Source organism: Mytilus edulis, chromosome 9, assembly GCF_963676685.1.
Source record: "Mytilus edulis chromosome 9, xbMytEdul2.2, whole genome shotgun sequence".
Lineage (NCBI taxonomy): Eukaryota > Metazoa > Mollusca > Bivalvia > Mytilida > Mytilidae > Mytilus > Mytilus edulis.
The window spans coordinates 64,729,990-64,744,029 of record NC_092352.1 but is presented as its reverse complement, the minus strand read 5'-3'; the positions used below and the strand labels follow the sequence as shown (position 1 = coordinate 64,744,029).

The following is a 14,040-nucleotide window of genomic DNA, read 5'->3' as shown; positions in this document are numbered from 1 at the left end:
AACCAAAGCTTTTAAAATTTTAATATGTTATTACTGACAACTATATGGAGGTCAAGTTAAATAATGGCGATTTTGACTTTTACCGTTCAGGAGTTATGGTTCTTGAAAGATTGAAAAATGGAGTTTTCAGTCGTGTCCGTGCATTTACTCATGAACTGTTCTACTAAAGCTTCCCAAATTTTAATATGTTGTTACTGATGACAGAATGGAGGTCAAGTTCAATAATGACGATTTTGACTTTTACCGTTCAGGAGTTATGGTTCTTGAAAGATTGAAAAATGGAGTTTCCAGTCGTGTCCGTGCATTTATGCATGAACTGTTCTACCAAAGCTTCCGAAATTTTAATATGCTGTTACTGATGACAAATGGAGGTCAAGTTCAATAATGACGATTTTGACTTTTACCGTTCATGAGTTATGGTTCTTGAAAGATTGAAAAATGGTGTTTCCCGTCGTGTCCGTGCATTTTCTCATGAACCATTCCACCAAAGCTTTTGAAATTTTAATATGTTGTTACTGATGACAAAATAGAGGTCAAGTTCCATAATGACGATTTTGACTTTTACTGTTCAGGAGTTATGGTTCTTGAAAGATTGTAAAATGGCGTTTCCATTCACGTTGTTGCATTTACTCATGAACCATTCAATCTAAGCTTTTCAAATATTATTATTTCAAAATGTTGATACTGATGACAAAATGGAGGTCAAATTTGATATTGATGATTTTCACTTTCACCATTCATCAGTAATGGTTCTTGTGATATTGCCAGGACACAAATAAATGTAAATAAATCCGGTTTGCTGTCGTTGTGACAGCCTCTTGTTGTAACTATTATGAGCTTCTAGTGGGGCCTGTTTTATACAGGCAATGCATTTCAGATTGTGAGATCTTGTTTCTGTTTTGAGTTTATTTATACATGTATATATATACCCCACATCTTTTATTAAAGTGTTTCATGTGATAAAATGGAAATATTTGATTTATTATTATAGATATCCTGTCACCAGCTAAGCTCAGCAGAAGGGCATCAATATCTGGCTTGTTAGACAAAGAATGTCAAATTCCTGACCCATGGGAGAACTTACAGAAACTTGTTATACAGATTGGACACCATCTAGGATGGGATATTGATAAACTATTTTTCAATCAAACAAGGTACAATTACTGTTCATAGGTTGTACGTCTGCAAATATATACAATACAATTTCCCATAAGAACTCCTCAATCAGGATATTACTTTGTCAAAATTATCTCCCCATAAAGCCAGCTTATATTTACAAACGTGAAAATGGAATTCATTGTAGGCATAATGACACGCTGCCAATTTAGACCTTGAAAACCGATAAATTTATCAAAAAGCACTATTACAATCCTCCTATAACAGTTGAATTTTATAAGACAAATGTTGCTTCTTGCTATGGAGAATTATGTAATTTACTTTTTATACAACCATAAAAAATGATTTTGCGTTCAAATAATGCTTTGATGTTATCCTCATCATCATCTGCGTCGATTTTCTCCGAAGACACATTTGGTTTCAGGAAAATAACTTGAGGGTAAGTAAATGGATCACTATGACATTTTACCAGAAGGTTCAATTTCACTAAAGGAAGGTTTGGATTTATTTTGGGGGTTATGATACCAACAGTTTAGGAATTAGGGGCCAATTTAAACAGATTAGTCATATTGTTTACATTGGAGCCTGTGCATGTGTTGTTTCTGGAGGGGTGGAACTTTATAAATCCGTTGGCTTTTAACTCTCCCTTTTGCCAAATATGATTATCTGCTGCATCGGTTACACCCTCAAATTTCATCAGTGGTCACATGCTTTTTGATGTCCAGATACAGTTATTTAAGTACAGTTTTTGACAGACTTTTTGGAATATTAATTCCTAACTTATTCAACTCTTCCAAAAATTGTTCAATTTTCTGAATTTTCCATATCCCATTGTGAGCTGCGTAATGCATTTTGTTCCTTGTTGTATGGATGTTGACAGTTTCTTGAATGACAGTTATGTCTGGTTGAAGAATCCATGATATTTTGATTGCAAAAATTTTTTTTATGATCATATGATGTTGTCGTCAGCGATGTCTTCGGATTTGGTTCGGGACAATAACTTAAGTTTAAGTGAATAGATCTCTATGAAATTTTACAAGTAGCTTCAATACCACAAGAAGTAGGTTGGGATTGATTTTGGAGGTTATGGTATCAACAGTTTAGGAATTAGGGGCCAAAAACAAACATTTTTGAAGTATCTGAACCATTACTGGTGTCTAAGCGTATGGATCACTCTGAAATTGTACCAAAAGGTTCAATATTACAGGCGAAGGCTGGGATTGAGTATGGGGGTAAAAAAAAGGGGCCAAAAACAAGCATACTTTTAGTTTCTGGACAATAACTTGTGTTTTAGCGTATTTAATAAAGGTTCCACACCACAAAGGGAAGGCTGGGATTAAGTTTGGGGGTAGTTACTCTAAGGAGATGGGAGTTTTTATGCCCCATTTATGGGCATTATGTTTTCTGGTCTGTGCATCCGTGCATCCGTCCGTTTGTCCCGCTTCATTTTTTTTCCCTTCAAAATTTTGAAATTTCAAATTTTTGAGAAGTTTCAAGAAATCTTCAATTGGACAATTTTGTGCAAAAGATTTTTAAGATCTTTGACATATTTATTTAAAGTCAGAAACCTACATATAATGTGAAAAAATAGATCACAATCCAAATTCATACAGTATCATGCTTGAATATTGTGTCCAAACCTTGATGCAACTGTTCAGGGATCCACCTCTAATTTTATTAGAAGTTGTTACAGTAAAATCAAGAAAATATTGATAAACTGAATCAGATTCAAGTTCTGGCCACACCAATTTGATCAATAGTTCTTTGGATTTTCCCGCTCCTGTTTTGGAGAAATTGACTTTTCCAAAAAAAAAAAAGAAGACCGCTTCTGCCAACTTTTGGGCCTCATTCCGCTCCAAATTAGTTTATTCTTGACATTTCTTTATCTCATAGATGTTTTTTTTTGTGCATATTATTGTGTCAATCAATTCAAATCTTGTGATAAATCCATTTTTTAATAAAAGGTCAAAAATTGGGATGCCAACATGAAGTTGTGTCAGATCATTGCCAAGGACAAGTAGTTATTAAACACACAGTTATTTGAAATGCATTTCATTTTACATATGAAGACCTGTTCTAGGAGACAAAATAAAAAATCGTTCGTTAGATGACCATGATCACATCAGAACTTGTTAGAACAATTGTCATTCCGAATCATTGTATCAACAGACAAAGTCCGAAATGACCCTGATGTCCAACGGCTGTTTGCCAGACAAGATATGATGTTGTTGTCCTACAGCCCCAGTTTGTCTGGCAAAACAGCCATTGGACGTCAGAGTAATCTCAGACTACAGCAGACACAAATAGAGCTCTCTGTCTTGGATGAAATTAAATTCACCTGATTTGAAAAAAAAATGACAGATTTTAAAACAGATTATTAAATCCTATTTTGATGAAAACCCCATATCCCCTTATTAGTTTATTGACATGCAATCAGAACTCTTTTTTAAGGGCCAAATTTAAGAGTTCCTACATTAGAGAGGGACGTGGTGGTATCGAGATTGGCATGCTAATAGGGATGTATTATTGGTGCAATTACTTCCAGTTTGAAATGCATTGCAGATTTCAGGGGCACTGAAAGGAAAATGTATTTTGCCAAATCAGAATAATGTGAATGTGATTAAAGAACTTGGGTATTTTAAGGGAATGTTTCAGTACACTGAGATCATAGCAATATAACTATTTTACTCAGGATGTTGTTGAAATATTCACCTAACTCGTTATGTTGATCCTACTATGAAAAATAGTTCCACTAGATGTCAAGCAGCCAATAAACAATCAACACCATATAATGAAATCAACTATATCAAAGATATTTAATATTTTTCAAGGGCATTTTTTTGACTTTATACACATATTTTAATTGTATTCCACACAATATATTTACCCAACTAACATAATACTTCTTGCTAAACTTCATCCTCTATGCTTCCTTAATATATACACATGTATGAATTTAAATGAAAATTCATGCAGTCATAGCTTATTTGATGAAAATAATCAAAATTTTACTAAACCAAAGTGAACCAGAAAGTTTGGTATGGTATAGACTGTACTGCAAGCACAGATACCTCAAATTATATGCTTAAGAGCATGTTTCTCCTCCTTTTTAGCTCACCTGGCCCGAAGGGCCAAGTGAGCTTTTCCCATCACTTTGAGTCCATCGTCCGTCGTCGTCGTTAACTTGTACAAAAATCTTCTCCTGAAACTACTGGGCCAAATTAAACCAAACTTGGCCACAATCATCATTGGGGTATCTAGTTTTAAAAATGTGTCCGGTGACCCGGCCAACCAACCAAGATGGCCGCCCTGTCTAAAAATAGAACATAGGGGTAAAATGCAGTTTATGGCTTATAACTCAAAAACCAAAGCATTTAGAGCAAATCTGACATAGGGGTAAAATTGTTTATCAGGTCAAGGTCTTTCTGCCTTGAAATTTTCAGATGAATCGGACAACCTGTTGTTGGGTTGCTGCCCCTGAATTGGTAATTTTAAGGAAATTTTGCTGTTTTTGGTTATTATCTTAAATATTATTATAGATAGAGATAAACTGTAAACAGCAATATTGTTCAGCAAAGTAAGATTTACAAATAAGTCAACGTGACTGAAATGGTCAGTTGAATCCCTTTAGGAGTTATTGCCCTTTATAGTTAATTTTTAACCATTTTTGTAAATCTTAGTTATCTTTTACAAAAATCTTCTCCTCTGAAACTACTGGGCCAAATTAATCCAAACTTGGCCACAATTATCTTTGGGTCATCTAGTTTAAAAAATTTGTCCGATGACCCGGCCATCAAATCAAGATGGCCGCCATGGCTAAAAATAGAACATAGGGGTAAAATGCAGTTTTTGGCTTATAACTCAAAAACCAAAGCATTTAGAGCAAATCTGACCCAAGTAAAATTGTTTATCAGGTCAAGATCTATCTGCCCTGATATTTTCAGATGAATCGGACAACCTGTTGTTGGGTTGCTGCCCCTAAATTGGTAATTTTAAGGAAATTTTGCTGTTTTTGGTTATTATCTTGAATATTATCATAGACAGAGATAAACTGTAAATAGAGAATATCATATGGCTTATTCAATATCTCATCTGTATCAACCTGAGACACCAATATAATCCCAAGAGCTCTGCTCGAGCGATTATATTGGTTGAGGGTTGATATGGTGTGTGATATTGAAAAAGTCATATCATATACACTTTATTATATACATATACTTCACTGAGATTTTTTTATGTGACATGACGTCATACTGATAAGGAGGTTTGAAATGACGTCATACAGATTAGGGGTTTGATAAAGCCTTTGCAACAGTGACTGCAATCGATGACGTGACGTCATACAGATTAAAGGTGTGATAAAGCCTTTGCAACCGTGCTAATATCGATATCATCACGGGTGGCTGATACAGCACGCTTGCCAATGATTGTATTACACATACAATTTATCTGTATTTACTACTAAGTATATAATAAACAGCAATAATGTTCAGCAAAGTAAGATTTACAAATAAGTCAACATAACCTAAATGGTCAATTGACCCCTTAAGGAGTTATTGTCCTTTACAGTCAATTTTTAACAATTTTCATAAAATTTGTAAATTTTTATTAACATTTTCCACTGAAACTACTGGACCAAGTTCATTAGAGATAGAGATAATTGTAAGCAGCAAGACTGTTTAGTAAAGTAAGATGTACAAACACATCACCATCACCAAAACACAATTTTGTCATGAATCCATCTGCTTCCTTTGTTTAATATTCACTTAGACCAAGGTGAGAGACACAGGCTCTTTAGAGCCTCTAGTTCTTTAAAGTAAACCAGTTTTAACATCTACGTTAAATTCTAAATTGCACAATTTCAAAAAAATTATACTGCTTGTTCCACTTGTAGAGCGCCCGCCTCAACAAAAGTAATTTTCAAGAAATATATAAAATTAAAAAATTCGCTCTTTCGCCCCATATTTTTTTGGAACTTTTTTCCGAAGAACTAGAAATCAAATTGGTGTGGCCTCTCCAAAAAAATTACTAGAAGTGTTTAGAATAAGATAAAATAAAATACAACCTTTAACTGTGTAACAATTAAATTATGTCCCAGGTTATACCCCATTTTTACGGTCCACCGAACATAGAAAATGATAATGCGGATCGGGCATCCGTGTACTTGGAACACATTCTTGTTGTTTTCTGTTCTCAAACTGTTGAAAGTTTTCCTCAAATGAATTTTATTATACCTATAAAAAATGCTTAATACCACAAAACTCAGATCAAATACAAATTTGGGTAGCTTCACTTCTTTAGTTACAGTACTTGCAACCTTAGGCGTTACTGTTTGACGTGAACTTGACTGATCGGTGAATGATCGGTGAAGGATGTTTGACTGATCGATGAGTGATCGGTGATCGGTGACCCATAGGATCCGTCAGATAAGTCAAATAACCTATGTGAGAGTTACCCTGACAACTGTCACCGATCGATCAGTAAATTAAATTTATGCACGGATCGGACGGATACGTACATATTTAAAATTCTTATGTAAACCGAATTCCACAGTGTTTACAATCGATGAACGCGGACCTCTACGAAGACACCTTAATTTACACGTTATAATTTGTAATAAAATTAGTTGCAATAAAAAAGTAAAAATAGTTTAACAGAATAAGATGCTTAGAGCGTTAAATTGTTTGTGTTGATTATTATTTTCGTATTAAATATTATAAACATTAGAGACATATAATACATAATTGTATTATATAACTCTGTTAACATGAACTTATTTCTACGAAAATGGTTATTGTTGACCGCCATTGGATTTTTGAACTTTTAATAGTTTCGAATAGGTTGTTTTTTCATGAAATTAAAAGAATGTCAAAGAAATGATATTAAAAGTTTGTTCCCATTGTTTAGAATTACCAAAATTAATATTCTTTTTGTCAAATATTGTACTATTTTATTTGCAATCAGTTATTTTTACCATCTTGAGACAAGTCTTCTAATTAGAATTGAGATATAATGAGAATTAAAATACTTAAACTTTTATTTTTGTGGAATAAGAATGTAGTTAATGATTTATTTTGATGCATATTATTAACTGTCATATGATTTCAGTACTTTTTGTACATAATGATTGGCTGTTCTTCATAAAATAATCTTACTTTCAGGAAAAAGATATTAAATTTTTGTACGCGTTGCCTAAAATGCAAATATTTCTTCATTTTACTGAAAATTATTGACCCCCATTGGATTTTTGTACTTTTTATAGTTTAGAATAGTTTTTTTGTTCATAAAATCAAAATAATATCAGAAAAATCATACTAAAATTTTGTTCGCATTGTTTAAAATAATCAAAATGATTCTTCTTTTTATCAAAAATGATACTACAAATGTATTTTATTTGAAATCAGTTATTTTTACCATTTTGAGACAAGTCTTCTCATCAGAATTCAGATATAATGAGAATTAAAATACTTAAACTTTTATTTTTGTGGAATAAGAATGCAGTTATTGTTTTATTTTGATACAAATTATTAACCGTCATATGATTTCAGTACTTTTTGTACATCAGGATTGGCTGTTTTTCATAAAACATGCTTCCTTTAAGGAAAAAGATATTAAATTTTTGTATGCATTACCTAAAATGTAAATATTTCTTCATTTTACTGAAAATTATTGACCGCCATTGGATTTTGTACTTTTTATAGTTTAGAATAGTTTTTTTGTTCATAAATTTAAAGGAATGTCAGAGAAATCATACTAAAATTTTGTTCGCATTGTTTAAAATAATCAAAATTATTCTTTTTTTTTATCAAAAATGATACTATTTTATTTGAAATCAGTTATTTTTACCATTTTGAGACAAGTCTTCTCATCAGAATTCAGATATAATGAGAATTAAAATACTTAAACTTTTATTTTTGTGGAATAAGAATGTAGTTATTGATTTATTTTGATACAAATTATTAACCGTCATATGATTTCAGTACTTTTTGTACATCAGGATTGGCTGTTCTTCATAGAATAATCTAACTTTCAGGAAAAAGATATAAAATTTTTGTATGCGTTGCTTTAAATGCAAATATTTCTTCATTTTACTGAAAATTATTGACCGCCATTGGATTTTGTACTTTTTATAGTTTAGAATAGTTTTTTTGTTCATAAAATTAAAATAATATCAGAAAAATCATACTAAAATTTTGTTCGCATTGTTTAAAATAATCAAAATTATTCTTCTTTTTATCAAAAATGATACTATTTTATTTGAAATCAGTTATTTTTACCATTTTGAGACAAGTCTTCTCATCAGAATTCAGATATAATGAGAATTAAAATACTTAAATTTATATTTTTGTGGAATAAGAATGTAGTTATTGATTTATTTTGATACAAATTATTAACCGTCATATGATTTCAGTACTTTTTGTTCATCAGGATTGGCTGTTCTTCATAAAATATGCTTACTTTTAGGAAAAAGATATAAAATTTTTGTACACGTTTCCTAAAATGCAAATATTGTTTCATTTTACTGAAAATTATTGACCGCCATTGGATTTTTATACTTTTTATAGTTGAGAATAGTTTTTTTTTCATAAAATTAAAATAATATCAGAAAAATCATACTAAAATTTTGTTCGCATTGTTTAAAATAATCAAAATTATTCTTCTTTTTATCAAAAATGATACTATTTTATTTGAAATCAGTTATTTTTACCATCTTGAGACAAGTCTTCTAATCAGAATTGAGATATAATGAGAATTAAAATACTTAAACTTCTATTTTTGTGGAATAAGAATGTAGTTATTGATTTATTTTGATACAAATAATAACCGTCACATGATTACAGTACTTTTTGTACATCATGATTGGCTGTTCTTCATAAAATATGCTTACTCTATGGAAAAAGATATTAAATTTTTGTATGCGTTGCCTAAAATGCAAATATTTCTTCATTTTACTGAAAATTATTGACCGCCATTGGATTTTGTACTTTTTATAGTTTAAAATAGTTTTTTTGTTCATAAAATTAAAGGAATGTCAGAGAAATCATACTAAAATTTTATTCGCATTGTTTAAAATAACCAAAATTATTCTTCTTTTTATTAAAGATGATACTATTTTATTTGAAATCAGTTATTTTACCATCTTGAGACAAGTCTGCTAATTAGAATTGAGATGTAATGAGACTTAAAATACTTAAAATAAATGATTGCATTACTTTTTGTCCATCAGGATTGGTTGTTCTTCATAAATTATGTTTAATTTAAGAAAAAAGATATTATTTTTTTGTACGTGTTGGCAAAAATGCAAATATTTCTTCTCATATTGGAAAATATTGTAATTTCAATTGCAATCAGTTGTTATAAATGATTTTCATATTTTTTTGTAGAAAATGTGAATTATTCAAGAATAAATTTGCTTATTTCTTTCTTTTTAAGAAATATATTTTATGTTTACCACCATTGGGTTTTTGTACTGTTTATTGTTTAGGAGTAGTTATTTTTTTTATTAAAAAAAGACTATCAGAAAAATATAATGTACTGTTGTTTGCATTGTTTAAAATTATTTCTATTTCTTGTTAAAAATACCCTAAAAATACAGCAGTTATTTTTGTAATTTGTTATTTTAAATGCTTCGATTGTGACGAGAATATAGAAAGTCCGTGATTATGATAAGTTTTTTTTAAGAATTTTAATATGATGATAAGGATACAAAAATTGAAAATATTGAAAAAAATAGACTACATTTTTCAATAACTGATTCTTTCCTTTTGTTTTTCCCGAGAATGTTTGGAAAATAATAAAATAAAAATCGCGATGTAGACACCGTTTTAGAACTCGCCGGTTTTGAAAATATATAACCTAAATAAAACGAAAAAGACCATTCTTTAATGATGATATTTTAATTTAGGTTTTATCTGTTCATTTCTTTTCATTTCAATTCATAAAACTTTGCTAAATAATTAATAAACAAAATGTATCATTGAACGATCGATTTTCAAGAGTCGCCATTTTAATTAGATTAAACGAAACTAAGATTCCGTAATTTGTATTAGTTTATCATGTGACGTATTAAAGTTCAATCCGTCATCAAGGTCGATCGGTACTATCCGTCCGATCAGTCCGATCAGTCAATTACTTTTACTATAAGTCTGACGGATTGCTGACGTGAGTTTGACGCGAACTTGACTGATCGGTGACTGATTGATGACCGCTGACTGATCGCTGAAATAGTAACGCCTAAGGTTGCAAGTACTGTATTGAGTTATGTCCCTTTGTAGAATTATATGCAAGCAGGGCAGCATCTGTATCCCATGGACACATTCCCCATTTATTTTAATAATGTATATATTTCAGAGACATTCAGTGCCAGCAGATCCTTAGTTTACATCACAGATCTCAACAGGTGAAGACTAGTAACAACACTAAACAAGTACTGTTCACAACAGTGGTTGTATTCCTTGAAAGTCTGTATTCTTATGTATCTAGTGTGGATCCAGATTCTTTTATAGGTATTACTTATATATATTTATATAGATAACCTGACCTTCAGTACAAATAAACTCATCATAGATACCAGGATTAAAATTCCGTCTTCAAAAGACTCATCAGTGACGCTGGAATCAAAAACTATTAAAAAAGCCAAATAAAGTACGAAGCTGAAGAGAATTGAGAACCGAAAATTCCTAAAAGTTTTGCGAAATACAGATAAGGTAATCTGTTCCTGAGGTAGAAAAGCCTTAGTTTTTCCAAAATTCGAAGTTTTTTAAACAGTTAATTTATAAAAACAACTGCTTAATTCAAGGTTATTTTATATGAAACCAGGATTGATTTATATCTGGGTTACTGTAAAAGAACTTATTTTCGCAAGCGATTTATTTTCGTGACTTTCCCGAGTAGAAAAATAACGTGAATATAAATAGCTGCGAAGAGGTCTCGAAAGGTAAAACGCGAAATAAAGTATCCGCGAAAATAAGTCGGTTTACAGTATGTGCCAAAAAATTATGTAACTTTTCTTTCTTGCCAATATCTGTATTTGTTTCTAAATTTTCGGTGGTTTATCATCTTCTTATTTTAGATTGTTTACCACCCTCACATATTTGGTACAGCATTAAGTCAAAAATCAACTTGACTGGACTGGACAAAATTATTCAATTATGAGCAAAAGTGTTTCATAATAAATAGAAAGCATAAAATTCTGTATGAGATTTTTGTAATACAGATATTTTGAACATTCTTGCTTTTTAGCTCACCTGGCCCGAAGGGCTAATAATAGAACATAGGGGTAAAATGCAGTTTTTGGCTTATAACTCAAAAACCGAAGCATTAAGAGAAAATCTGACAGGGTTTAATTGTTTATCAGGTCAAGATCTATCTGCGCTGATGTTTTCAGATGAATTGGACAACCCGTTGTTGGGTATCTGCCCCTGAATTGGTAATTTTAAGGAAATTTTGCCGTTTTTGGTTATTATCTTGAATACTATTATAGATAGAGATAAACTGTAAACAGCAATAATGTTCAGCAAAGTAAGATTTACAAATAAGTCAGCATGACCAAGATGGTCAGTTGACCCCTTAAGGAGTTATTGCCCTTTATAGTTAATTTTTAACATTTTTCATAAATTTTTGTAAATTTTTAGAAAATATTTTCCACTGTAATTACTGGGCCAAGTAAGATCTACAAACACATCACTATAACCAGAACACAATAATGTCATGAATTTATCCGTGTCCATTGTTTAATATGCAATGGACCAAAAAGACCAAGGTGAGCGACACAGGCTCTTTAGAGCCTCTAGTTGGTTATTATCTTGAATATTATTATAGATAGAGATAAAATGTAAACAGCAATAATGTTCAGCAAAGTAAGATCTACAAATAAGTAAACATGACCAAAATGGTCAGTTGACCACTTTAGGAGTTATTGCCCTTTATAGTCAATTTTTATGCCCCACCTACCACCTACGATAGTAGAGGGGCATTATGTTTTCTGGTCTGTGCCTCCGTTCGTTTGTTCATTCGTCTGTCTGTCTGTGCGTCTGTCTGTGTGTCCGTTCGTTTCAGGTTAAAGTTTTTGGTCAAGGTAGTTTTTAAAGAAGTTGAAGTCGAATCAACTTGAAACTTAGTACACATGTTCCCCATGATATGATCTTTCTAATTTTAATGCCAAATTCTAGTTTTGACCCCAATTTCATGGTCCACTGAACATAGAAAATGATAGTGCGAAGTTCAGGTTAAAGTTTTTGGTCAAGGTAGTTTTTGATGAAGTTAAAGTTACATCAACTTGAAACTTAGTTTTCCAAATTATAATTTTGACCCTAATTTCACGGTCCACTGAACATAGAAAATGATAGTGCGAGTGGGGCATCCGTGTACTATGGACACATTCTTGTTAACCATTTTTCGTAAATCTTAGTAATCTTTTAGAAAAATATTCTCCTCTGAAACTACTGGGCCAAATTTAACCAAACTTAGCCATAATCATCATTGGGGTATCTAGTTTAAAAAAATGTGTACAGTGCCCCGCCCAACCAACCAAGATGGCCGCCATGGCTAAAAATAGAACATAGGGGTAAAATGCAGTTTTTGGCTTATAACTCAAAAACCGAAGCATAAAGAGAAAATCTGACTTGGTTAAATTGTTCATCAGGTCAAGATCTATCTGCCCTGAAATTTTCAGATGAATCGGACATTCCGTTGTTGGGCTGCTGCTCCTGAAATGGTAATTTTATGGAAATTTTGCTGTTTTTGGTTATTATCTTGAATATTATAGATAGAGATAAACTGTAAACAGCAATAATGTTCAGCAAAGTAAAATCTACAAATAAGTCATTCATGACCAAAATGGTCAGTTGACCACTTTAGGAGTTATTGCCCTTTATAGTCAATTTTTAACCATTTTTCGTAAATCTTAGTAATCTTTTAGAAAAATCTTCTCCTCTGAAACTACTGGTCCAAATTTAACCAAACTTGGCCCTAATCATCATTAGGATATTTAGTCTAAAAAATGTGTCCGGTGACCCGGCCAACCAACCAAGATGGCCGCCATGGCTAAAAATAGAACATAGGGGAAAAATACAGTGTTTGGCTTATAACTCAAAAACCAAAGCATTTAGAGCAAATCTGATGTGGTAAAATTGTTCATTAGGTCAAGATCTATCTGCCCTGAAATTTTCAGATGAATCGGACATTTCATTGTTGGGTAACTGCCCCTGAAATGGTAATTTTAAGGAAATTTTGCTGTTTTTGGTTATTATCTTGAATTTTATTATAGATAGAGATAAACTGTAAACAGCAATAATGTTCAGCAAAGTAAGATCTACAAATAGGTCAACATGACCAAAATGGTCAGTTGACCACTTTAGGAGTTATTGCCCTTTATAGTCAATTTTTAACCATTTTTCGTAAATCTTAGTAATCTTTTAGAAAAATCTTCTCCTCTGAAACCACTGGTCCAAATTTAACCAAACTTAGCCATAATCATCATTGGGGTATCTTGTTAAAAAAATGTGTCTGGTAACCCGGCCAACAAACCAAGATGGCCGCCATGGCTTAAAATAGAACATAGGGGTAAAATGCAGTTTTTGGCTTATAACGCAAAAACCAAAGCATTAAGAGCAAATCTGACAGGAAGTAAAATTATTGATCAGGTCACGATCTATCTCCCCTGGAATTTTCAGATGAATCTGACAACCTGTTGTTAGGTTTCTGCCCCTGGATTAGTAATTTTGAGGAAATTTTGCTGTTTTTTTGTTATTATCTTGAATATTATTATAGATAGTGATAAACTGTAAACAGCAATAATGTACAGCAAAGTAAGAACTAAAAATAAGTCAGTATGACCAAAATAGTCAATTGACCCCTTAAGGAGTTATTGCCCTTCATAGTCAACTTTTAACAATTTTCTTAAAATTTGAAGATTTTCAATAA

General features: G+C 31.7%; 1 protein-coding gene across 1 annotated transcript in view; it reads left to right on the top strand.

Moving 5' to 3' along the window:
* The window catches only part of LOC139488815 (integrator complex subunit 10-like), a 195,579-nt gene that overhangs the window by 91,047 nt on the left and 90,492 nt on the right, over positions 1-14,040 (top strand). The window contains exons 7-8 of the mRNA XM_071274746.1: positions 992-1,154; positions 10,468-10,622. Of these exons, the coding sequence (XP_071130847.1) occupies positions 992-1,154; positions 10,468-10,622 (318 nt within the window). The remainder of the gene's footprint in view (positions 1-991; positions 1,155-10,467; positions 10,623-14,040) is intronic.